Genomic DNA, 12,032 nt, shown 5'->3' with positions numbered 1-12,032 from the left:
CAGAAACTCAGGAGAAACTAGCCAAAATGTCTTAAGACCACAGCTGATGTCGTCTTTGTAGTTGGATTCGGAACCCATCTTGGTGGTGGCAAGACAACTAGCTTTGGCATAACTTATGATTCCGTGGATTAAACAAAAAAAAATTAACCCAAACAGATTTATAAGACATGGCCTGACTGAGAAGACCTCAAGAAAAAAACAGTAAGGCCAAGAGACATATGAAAACATGCTCAAAGTCACTAATCAGATGTAAATCAAAATGACAATGAGATGCCATCTCACACCTGTCAGAATGGCTGTCATCAACAAATCAACAAACGACAAGTGCTGGAGAGGATGTGGAGAAAAAGGAACCCCTGTGCACTGCTGGTGGGAATGCAGACTGGTGCAGCCACTATGGAAAACAGTATGGAGTTTCCTCAAAAAATTAAAAATGGAACTCCCATTTGACTCAGTGATCCCACTTCTAGGAATATAACCCAAGAAATCAGAAACACCAATCAGAAAGGACATATACTCCCCTATGTTCATAGCAGCACAATTTACAGTAGCTAAAATTTGGAAACAGCCTAAGTGCCCATCAGCAGATGAGTGGATTAAAAACCTGTGGTACATCTACACAATGGAATACTATGCTGCTGTAAAAAGGAAGGATCTCCTACCATTTGCAACAGCATGGATGGACCTGGAGAGCATTATGCTAAGCGAAATAAGTTAGTCAGAGAAAGATAAATATCACATGATCTCACTCATTTGTGGAATATAATGAACAACATAAACTGATGAACAAAAACAGATCCAGAGACAGAGAAGCATCGATCAGATGCTCTAACCTCAGAGGGAAGGTAGGGGAGGGTGGGGGTAAGGCAGAGAGATCAACCAAAGGACTTGTATGCATGCATATAAGCATAACTGATGGACACAGACACTAGGGGGGTGAGGGTATATGTGGGGGGTGGGGGTGGCCAGGGAGAGGTCAATGGGGGGAAAAGGAGACATATGTAATACTATATGTAATACTTTAAACAATAAAAAAAATGTTTAAAGAAAAAAACAGTGAAAAGAACGTAAGATCAGAATCAAGAAAATCAGGGGACTGCAAAGGCCAAGGTTGATGCTAGCAAAAAAAAAAAAAAAAAAAACAGGAGTAAAGATTTTTCAGTGACTTTACTGTGGTGCTTATACAGATTCTTCATTAGAGGATTAATAAACTAAGAATTTTAATAAAACACACATTTTGTATCTGGGGGAATCCGGCCAGGTTCAAAATTTTTCTGTAGCTAATCCAAAAATAAATAATTGAGAATTTACCATGCTTTTCTTTTTTTAAGTGTTTTTATTTATTTTAGAGAGAGAGGAAGGAAGAGAGAGAGAAACGTCTATGTGAGAGAGAAACATCAACCAGGGACCAAAGCCGCAACCTGGGCATGTACCCTGATTAGGAATCAAACTGGAGTGACCTTTTGGTGCATGGGACGATCGATGCTCAGCCAACGAAGCCACACCGGCCAAAGGTACCATGTGTTTTTCTAAGAATAAAAAAACTAAGGTGAAGCTGGCATTATTTTGTTGAAAATGTTATTTCTATTTATTTGTCGAATTTTACCAGAAATCGAAAACTTCCTACAGTGCATGAAAAACCATTGCACAGAGAGTAGTTTCTGTTGCAGACCTAAATTAAATGAGCTTGATAAAGTGATTAGAGATTTCAGCTTTTGTCATCTCCACACACAGTTTAGATTAAGCAATACATTCCTCCATCATCACTCGGGGACTATCACTTGGTCTGATGGTCTCAGAGCCTGAAAATACTTGGTAACAGACTTATCACAAAATCATGTACCAATACCAAGTTTCCCCCGATACAGTCAGATTACAAAGCCAGCTTTATGTTTTTAATTAATACGAACTTTGCACCAGAGATACATAAATATCTGTAACACTCTGGGAATATCATTAGAGCCAGATGAAATATCAGGAAATGTAGCGAAAGTGGTCCTTCTAATTTCTGGGTTAACATGGCAGCAGACAGCAATCCCTGTATACGTTCTCTCAACATCCCATCAAAATACCTATAGAGGCATGTAATAAAAATAAAAAACTGGGGGAGGGGTAGGGAGAGGGGGAAATCACTTAGAGGGAAGATAACATCACATTCCATGTTTAGTGGACAATTTCCACCAAAAGCATGATTGGTGCAAAGGATTAAGCACATTCTTGAATGATAAATCATGTGTTCTATTCTAAATCAGAATCATACAGGCCAACCAGTTAGAGATTAGGATAGAGTTCCATATCTTTACCAGGCCCTAATTAGTTAATTGATACTTTTTATATGGCAATTAGCAAAATATTTAGAATTCTAAGGAAAGATTTTCAGAGATTTTGGGGGTCAAAGATATTTTTTTTAACAAAGACCCTTTTAATTTCTATGTTAAGGTATTACCTGCACTGGTTGCTTTTTTTTCAGCTCTTGCTGACGAGTTTTTAATTTTCTAATTTTTGTCTTATTGTACCTATTAGATGTTTGTTTGAAACATACAAAGAATGGAATCATCACCCTACTATCAGCACACCTGGTGAAGAGAGGTTCATTCACGGAAAATTTCCATGGAGCCAGCCCCGTGACTACATCCCTAAGAGACAAGGTGACCAGACTCTTACAATTGAGATGATTGATCATGGTGATAGCTAATTCTAACACCCTTTTTTTCCTCTCATTTGGAGCATTAGGAGCCAGGCTTCTATTATTTAATAAAAACATAATTGCTATAAAGTCGTTTATATGCATAGTACCCCAAAGAGTAAAATAAAATAATTTCACAGAGCAACTCTTGCTTTCACGTGTTTTTTTTTTTAATTGTGTAAATTGTTCTTGGAATGTAAGTCCCTAACCATGCAAGACTCAAGGGACACTAGTGACAGTTTGTTAAGCTCTTTTTTTTCTATAAGGATTAGTGGCAAATAGCTAAACATCTCTGGCCACAAATGTAAGATTTTCCAGGAGTAGGCTGGTACAGTCATTAATTCTAGAATGCATAAACTGCATGTAAAAAAACACACACACACCAATTTTCCAGAACCAGAATTTAGGTCCTCTATCAGCCCATTCACTTTCCTGTTTCCACAGCCATTTATAGACTACCAATTTCTACTACACAACGGAGGAGAAATTAAATGAGGATTTGAAGGCATGCACAGCATGCTGGGATGCTTTGATAACTAAGAAAATGAACTATGAGCAGGGTGGAGACAAGAATAATTCTGGAAGCAATTCATGGGGGGGTGGGTTGGCAGGAGAGAGGGCAGACCCCACACAGTATCTGTGGCACGAGCCTAATAACAGCATCAGTTAGTTAAAGCAAGAGACTAAAAACCTTGGTGCAACAAACCTCTGCTAAATTCAGATACAGATTCTATAAACAATTTCCCATTCAATCTAATATTGAGAGAGAGGAAATACCAGCATCCCAGTGGACAGTCAGCATGGAAAAGGAAACTCCATCAGGAATATCCTTGCATGTGGCCTAACCTCCTAGCTGCCCTGTAATCCCTTTTTCCTTCTTACATAAAAAGGGTACGAGCCAGGCATGATCCTTCATGCTTCCTTGTAAACTATCTATACATCTGCAACAAGACAAAATGAAAAATAAAACATTAAAATCCTTTTTAGAACACTTGGGTTTCCCAAAACACGTAAGGAAAGTAAAACAGGCTTTCTCCTGTGGATGAAAGCTGAAAGAAAATTTTATTTTAGACCCATAATCTCTGTCCTACAAAAGGTAATTATAACCTGGTATTTCCTTAAAAGTGTGAACTGTGGGCTGCAGGCATCTACCTCTACCTACTAATGGAGAAATATCAGCTCCAAAATCCTGAACCATTCATAGCATAGAAGTGCCAAACCTTCAGGTACCTCTAAATATTATTTGCATTTTATAAGAAATAAATGGAGTCGGTCCAGAGACATGGAAGCATGGAACAGAGTGCAGAATCTCGGAGGGAAGGTGAGGGAGGGTGGGTAGATGGGAGGTAATCAACCAAAGACGTTGTATGCATATATGCATAACCAATGGACACAGACAATAGGGTGGTGAAGGCCTGGGGCAGGGGACAGGGGCAGGCTGGAGGGGGTTATTGGGGGGGAAAGGGGGACATATATGTAATACTTTCAACAATAAAGATTTTTTTAAAGGAAGGAGGGAAGGAAGGAAGGGAGGAAGGGAGGAAGGGAGGAAGGGAGGAAGGGAGGAAGGAAGGAAGGGAGGAAGGAAGGAAGGAAGGAAGGAAGGAAGGAAGGAAGGAAGGAAGGAAGGAAGGATGAAACTCTTTGACTAGTCAAGATACTATGGCTGAATCATAGTATCTTTAATCACAAAGATCAAAAGTAAATAATAGTTGCCCTAGCCAGTTTGGCTCGATGGATAGAGCATGGGCCTGCGGACGGGAGAATCCTGAGTTCAATTCTGGTCAAGGGCACATGCCTGGATTGTGGACTCGATCCGCAGTAGGGGGCACGCAGGAAGCAGCCCATCATTGATTCTCTCTCATCATTGATGTTTCTATCTCTCTCTCTCCCTCGCCTTTCCTCTCTGAAATCAATAAAAATACATATTTTTTTAAAAGATACTATGGTTCAAATAATGGGCTGAAGGCTATATCGCACTAATGCTAAATAGAAAAAAATCATTAGCATTCCTGAAATAAATGTTATATAAATTTTATCTAACATTTATTTTTTTTACCTATTTAAGTATGACATTTCTTCTTATCTAGCATTGCTTCTTTAAATTTATGATTTATTTCCCAGGCCTATCACTAAAAGAAGAAACAATTCAGTTCTGATGACAGAGTTTTTCTATGGTGGTTAAGTCTTGGCATGTTTATCTGGCACACGCTATGAAACATTTAATTTGTGAAGGTTCTGAAATAACTACTGTTTTGACATTAACTAACATTGTCATCTTTTTCCCTCTTGCTGGCTTCTGGTCCCCAAATGTTCTTTAACTTGGGAGCCACTATATCCACATACTAGAAATCAGAGACCAAAGGTAAAACCAGCTGACTCTAGGTTCACACCAGATTCCTAGCCCAGGCTATGTCTTGCTTCTGGAATTTGAAAGCATTGAAAAAACAAACCAAACTCCTTTTCAAGTCTTGGATTTCTATTTTATTGAACAATTAAGAAAAATCAAAGTATTTTGGAACTTGAATAGTTCAAACATACATTCAAATGAATAAAATCATGTCACTCCATCATTTTGGGGACTCATTTTGTCTATGTTCCAATGCAGTAGATTTTCTTAATCCTACAGTTTCATAAGGAGTTTCCAAAGAAAACTTTAATAATGTCCCTTATCCCAGGAACAAGACAGGATTGGCTTCAAAGTGGTGTTTGCTATTGGAAAAATATATTTATTTAGAATTATATATCTGGAGAAACTTGACCTTTTCATTTGTTTAAATAACTGACAATGTATAGGAAATGAATCAAAACACTTTTATCTTAGGAAATATTATATCTTCATACTAAAAACTTTGAAGACAGGTATCTCAGGTTTACTCTACCACCCGAAAAACATATTTCTTCAACAAAATAAATTTCAGCCGAGGCTTCCAACTCAGAAGATATCCTAAGTGCCAGAACACAATGCAGGTCATGCTATGAAATCTGTTTTGCTGCCCTTAGTGTATCATGCATTTGTGAGTATACAAGAAAAGGTAGAAAGGTAAATAAGACTTTTAGTAAGGATTTCCTTAGGAAGAATTGTCATTTCACTATGTCATAGGGGAGGAGCAAACTGCCTCCCTTTACTTCAAGCCATATGAGAGATACTTCATAAAAAGTATCTGAAATCTTAGCCTGTGTTCTGAGATTTTGAAATTACCAAAGACCTGACATGTGCTTAAAATTATATCAAAAGCAAGAGACTATGGTTACATCAGTTAAAGGCTGCAGAACTAACAGATCTGGGAGTGAACTGTACTTCCTCCAATGGTGAAAAAGCGGAAGGGGAGCTTTCCCTGTGGGCCAAGCAGACTATCAGGAGAGCAGAACTAGTTCATTTAAAGGGAGTTTTACCCATGAGGGCTGCTTATAAGATAAGGTGACCTGAAAAGATAGACTCTTTATAAGGAACATACACACACACACACACACACACACACACACACACACACACAATAGAGGCCGAAGGGTAAAATCTTCAGTCTGAGGTCTCTGAGGATCCTATAAAGCTCCTATAAGACAAAGAGCAACCAACTGAGCTTCAGCCATACAGAAGGTTCCAATGCAGGACTCCACCTACACCAATAATATAATGGCTTTTTGGTACGTACCCATTAACTCACTTCCATTTCCCTAAGAGGTCCTCATGAGGCCCAAGTAGAACCCTGCAATCTGTCCATTCAAGGACAGAGATTAAGAAAATGCCACTGGGAAATTCACAAAAAAAAAAAAACAAAAAGGCACTTTCCAAACTTCTTTCCTTAAAAAAAAGAGGGGGGAGGTATAATTAAAGGGTATATGTGCTGTTCCTACCACAAAATCAGTCTAGTCAAAAATATAATGTAATGTTTATCCTTCTGGAAAGAAAGAATAATAAAGTTAACAAGAAGAAATATTTTAAATGTGGTATATGAAAGTCATACTGCTACATTTTTATAACTAATAACATGCTCAGAGTATTCAAAGGAAAGAAGGTACAACTTTAAATTGTTAAGGAAAATATCGATAGAATTCTAAAAGTATAGAGAGGTACAGAATGGTGGCTTTTAAAAGAAATACTTTTTAAAAAGTATAAATAGGTCCTTTCAGAGATTCTCTCTATCCAGTGGCATGAAGAAAATCCTAAAGTTCTCTCAAAATGAAATTCCTAGTGAATTATAACTTTTTAAACACTGCCCCCTAATGTCCATATTCAGCTTCCTCTAAAATGACAGAGGGATCATGCCAATAAAAAATAATCGGGTCCTTCCTCCCCTGTGATCAGTCTAGCATTTCTGTCCTGCAGACCAGATTTCACAGCCCAAGGCAATCTCAACCACACAACAGTCAGGATGCATTAGAGTAAATATCCTAACCATTCTAAGATTGCTCACATAAGCAGTAAGGCCAACATGGGAGTGAGAACAGACCATTGGGGCTTGGACAGCACTGACGAGACAGCAATACCACTGGGAAACATCAGGAAAGTCTAGGATCCCAATCATAACATGTGCAACTTTAGACTGATCTAATCAGTCTTACTAAAAAATAAAAAAACAAACACTGATTACCAAGAATATCAAACTTTTAAAAGAGAGATGGCCCTTGCTTTATATACACACACAAACTCATGACTCATAAATGACCTTTGCTTCTAAAAGAATCTGTTGAAATTTAGACTCCCTGATGAGCACATTTTTTCATGATTTCCTCCATCGCAAATATGACTAACAACCAATGAAAGAGAAGAGCAAAAATACATTATTCTCAACTACAGCTGTTCAGTGTCTTGGAATCACAAAATCCATGTCATCACTTAACAATAATATATGTCTGAGTATGAAAAGCATAGAAGCACTTAATACTAGTCGAGAAGCCTGAGTTTTAAATCCATCTGCCATTAAAGAGCTGTGTGAACTTAGGTACCTTAGCTGCTCTAGGTCTGTTTCTTCATCAGGAAATAAAGGAGACAGTACTAAATGGGTGTTCTTCTAATGATTGTTAGATGTGCACGTAGGGAATTACAGAATTTTGAGAGGTATTTTTTCAGACTACACATGCCTCTCCCCATCAACTCCTTATTACCCCATCCCTATTACTTAAAAGCATATGATACCCCCAATTTCCCCTAAGCTGAAAACTTCTGAATTATATTATCTACTAGAGGCCCGGTGCACAAAAATTTGTGCACTGGGGGGGGGGGGGGTCCCCTCAGCCCAGCCTGTGCCCTCTCACAGTCTGGGAACCCTCGGGGGATGACCACCTGCTGGCTTAGGCCGGCTCCCCGGGGGATTGGGCCTAAGCTGGCAGTCAGACATCCCTCTAGCAGCCTGGGAGCCCTTGGGGGATGTCCACTTGCCAGCGGGGAGCAGGCCAAAGCTGCAGTCGGACATCCTTAGCACTGCTGAGGAGGAGGGAGAGGCTCCCACCATCACCACTGTGCTGGCAGCTGGCAGCCTGACTTGTGGCTGAGCAGAGCTCCCCCTGTGGGAGCACACTGACCACCAGGGGGCAGCTCCTGCATTGAGCATCTGCCCCCTGGTGGTCAGTGTGTGTCTAGTGATCAGTCATTCTGCTGTTAGGGTCAATTTGCATATTACCCTTTTATTATATAGGATAGAGGCCTGGTGCATGGGTGGGGACCAGCTGGTTTGCCCTGAAGGATGTCCCACATCATGGTGGGGGTTCTGCTCGGGTGCCTGGCCAGCCTAGGTGAGGAGCTGAGGGCTGTTTTCAGGCTGGCTAAGCCCCCCAGGGGGGACCCTCACCCCATGAGGGTGTGGCCAGCCTGGGTGAGGAGCTGATGGCTGTTTGCAGGCTGGCCATGGCCCCCAGCCACCCAAGCTCCCAGTGGAGTCTGGCTGGAAGCAGGTATCTGGGATTTATTTAGCTTCTATAATTGAAACTTTGTTGCCTTGAATGGAGGCTACAGCCGGCCAGGGCAGGCAGGAAGTTTGGCTTCCTCCATCGCTGGGGCAACTAAGCCTCTTGCTTACTCCAGCTCTGTGGCTGCCAGCCGTCATCTTGGTTGGGTTAATTTGCATATAGTCGCTCTGATTGGATGGTGGGTGTGGCTTGGGGTGTAGCAGAGGTGCAGTCTATTTGCATGTTTCTCTTTTATTAGATTAGATGTCTAAGGCCCTTTGCCTCACTAAAATGTTAATACAGGATCTAAGAACAGGAAGAAAACTTAGAGATTCTCCAGTCATAAGCCATGGCCCAGAAGAACTTCTAACTCTAACCATCATTAGTTATAGATGTGGAACTTGGGCAAGTGTGAGGCTTCCCACGTAGATTAGCACTTTATTTGGCTAGGTGATTGATAAAATGCATTGGAATTCCCAGTCTTCACCTCCTCAGAATCCACCTCCTTGTCACGTGACTTTGTAGTTCCTGCCACAAGAGTAGAATATATTTCATGACCCATTGATACTGGGTTTGGTCATGTGATTTTTCATGACCAAAGGAACGTTAGCAGATGCTATGTGAGGAGAGGCTGTAAACTTGCTTGTGAGACTTGGCTTGTTCTCTTTGTGCTCTTGCCTTTCACTAGGAGTAGAACGTGCATTTGGTAGCCACTGGTCCAAGGAATATGAGAGACATGTAGAGCAAACCAGGCCCCAAACTGCAATATGGAGCCAAATCAAATCAGTTTAAATCAGCTGAATCCCAGTTGGCCCACATTCATGTGAATGAGAAATAAATTCTTATTGTCATATAAGATTTTGCATTTGTCACACATGCAGTATTTTTATGGTAAGGGGGCAATTCAAAAGATATTTTACCTATTTTAATATTTTAGACCTCAACATTTCCACTGGACTGCGATATTTTAAGAAAAAAATTCTGCCTGGCCGAATGGCTTGGTTGAGCTTCATCTTATGAGCCAAAAGGTCACTGGTTGGATTCCTGGTTAGGGCACATACCAGGGTTACAGGCTCGACCCCCAGTACAGGATGTGCAGGATGCAGCCAGTCGATGTTTCTCTCACATCAATGTTTCTCTCTCCCTCTCCCTTCCTCTTGCTCTAAAATCAATAAAAACATTTTTTAATCCTGATCTCATAGTGATATATAGACAAGAAAAAGCTAAAGTAGTTCATCATCACCAAACCAGTATTATAAGAAATGTTAAAGGGACTTCTTTTAGAAGAAGAAGGGGGGAGAAAATAAATATCACAATAAAACAACAATAACTATGTACCTATCAATAATCACTTCAAAAATACATGTAGTAAATGCTCCAATCAAAAGACATAGGATAGCTAAATGGATAAGAAAACAGGACCCATACATATGCTATCTAAAAAAGACCCACTTCCAATTAAAAGGCACACAGACTAAAAGTAAAGGAATGAAAAAAGATGTTTCATGCAAATGGAAATGAATAAAAAGCTGGGTAGCAATACTTGTATCAGATGCCCTAACAATTACATTTCTGAGTATTTATCAAAATAAGTCCAAAACACTAATTCAAAAAGATATATGCAATTCTATGTTCATTAAAGCATTATTTACAATAGCCAAGATATTGAAACAATCAAAGTGCCCATCAGTAGACAATTAGATGAAGAAGATGTAGTACATAAAATAAGGGAATATTACTCAACCATAAAATAATGAAACCAAAAAATGTGTTATTATGCTTATTAAATATGTAAAACTAACATATATGATGACTGTTTTCCTCTTTGACCTAAATTCACACACATTCATACACACACACACACACACACACACACACACAGGAAGGTCACTACAAAGGCTGAAAAAACTGAAAGACTTTATAGCACCTTTTCCTTGGCTTAGCACTTTTGAATATATTGAAGAGATATGTTGAGTTCTTGTATTATCTTAAAGGCTATTAACATTTCAACTATAATTCTATGTGAATCAATAGTACTTTGAAAATGTCTGCAAAATAAAAAATTATAGACAGGCAATTCACAGAAATGTAAATTGCCGATAAATACATGAAAAAAAATGTTCATTTAAGTTAATGTTTTTAAAGGTTACTTTTCGGGAACCTAAAATATTTTGAGAGGGGAAGAAGAGCAGAATCACATCAAGAAAACGAACATTAGTAAGAGGTTTCTGATAGAAACTGGAAAATCTATTCACTGGCGAGTGTGTGGGACTGAAATACCTGTGATGGAGCAGTAGACGATGTGAGGTGCGATTCTGTCTATCTCTTCGTACCCCAGGCCCATTGCAGATAGTTTGCCAGGGACATAGTTTTCCACAAACACATCACACACAGCTGCAAGCTGAAGGAAGAGGTAGAGATGAGTCAGATTTCTTAAACGACTGTCAAACATTTAACAAATCCGCACATCATAGAATTCTAATTTCAGTAAACAAAATTGACCCTCATTTTTATAATAGTCCATACAAAAAGCACAGGAAAAGTAGAATTACAAAGTAGAATTAGATCAACATAAAGGCTCTGGTCAAATACTTGAGGTATTACTGCCAGTAAAACAATGGCTATTAAAGTTTTCAGTAAATACCATAGTATTAAATGGATTTTGCTTATGTTAAATGTAAAAAATATCTAGGCTACATGGTGCAAATATATTTTCAGATGTCGAGGTAGAAAAATTAGAATATAAGTAAAGAAAATATATGAAAAACATCTTTTAAACCCTTAAAAAAATATAATGACTTTACTACTTCTCCATCCTTATTATGTGATATTCCTCATTACAACATACACATATAAGCACATGTAAACATGATTCTTACATGCTCTCAAACTTTTCAGGTGCTTTCTTTCCAGTGTGTTAAATACATTAAATTAACCATTTTTTAAACTATTAAACTGTAACCCAGTGTATCAATAACTATCTGAAACAGCCCAGCCTGTATGGCTGATGGCTGAGTGTTGATCCATGAACCAGGAGGTCACGGCTTGATTCCTAAGCAGGACACATGCTCAGGTTGTGGGCTCGATCCCCAGCCTAGGGTGTGCAGGTGGCAGCCGATCAATGATTGTCTCTCATCATTGATGTTTCTATCTCTCTCTTCCTCTCCCTTCCTCCCTGAAATCAATAAAAATATACTCTTATTAAAAATTGAATGCTTGTCTATTACTGCATCACCAAATTGGGACTGTGTTTATGGAATTGCCTGACAACCTAATTTAGGGGGAGGGGAGAACTTAGGACACATCTCAAGGAAATAAGCTGTCATCCTCCTGAGCTCCTGACACAGATGCACCAGAAGCCTCACTGACCACCGACTAGAGAGGAATGATAAATGTATTAAGACAGGAAGGCTTACGCATGCACCCCAAGTTTCAGGCATAGGCATCTTTTCCAAATTTT

General features: G+C 39.2%; 1 protein-coding gene across 2 annotated transcripts in view; it reads right to left on the bottom strand.

Moving 5' to 3' along the window:
- Window positions 1–12,032, bottom strand: part of SUGCT (succinyl-CoA:glutarate-CoA transferase) — a 527,109-nt gene that overhangs the window by 499,668 nt on the left and 15,409 nt on the right. For both annotated transcript variants that reach the window (XM_070425193.1, XM_070425194.1), the window contains one exon: window positions 10,853–10,973. In XM_070425193.1, coding sequence (XP_070281294.1) covers window positions 10,853–10,973 — 121 coding nt within the window. The remainder of the gene's footprint in view (window positions 1–10,852; window positions 10,974–12,032) is intronic.

The sequence above is a fragment of the Myotis yumanensis genome, unplaced genomic scaffold (genome assembly GCF_028538775.1).
Source record: "Myotis yumanensis isolate MYYU_CA2020_CCGP unplaced genomic scaffold, mMyoYum1.0.hap1 SCAF_9, whole genome shotgun sequence".
Classification (NCBI taxonomy): Eukaryota; Metazoa; Chordata; class Mammalia; order Chiroptera; family Vespertilionidae; genus Myotis; species Myotis yumanensis.
This window is presented reverse-complemented; position numbering and strand designations above follow the sequence as displayed.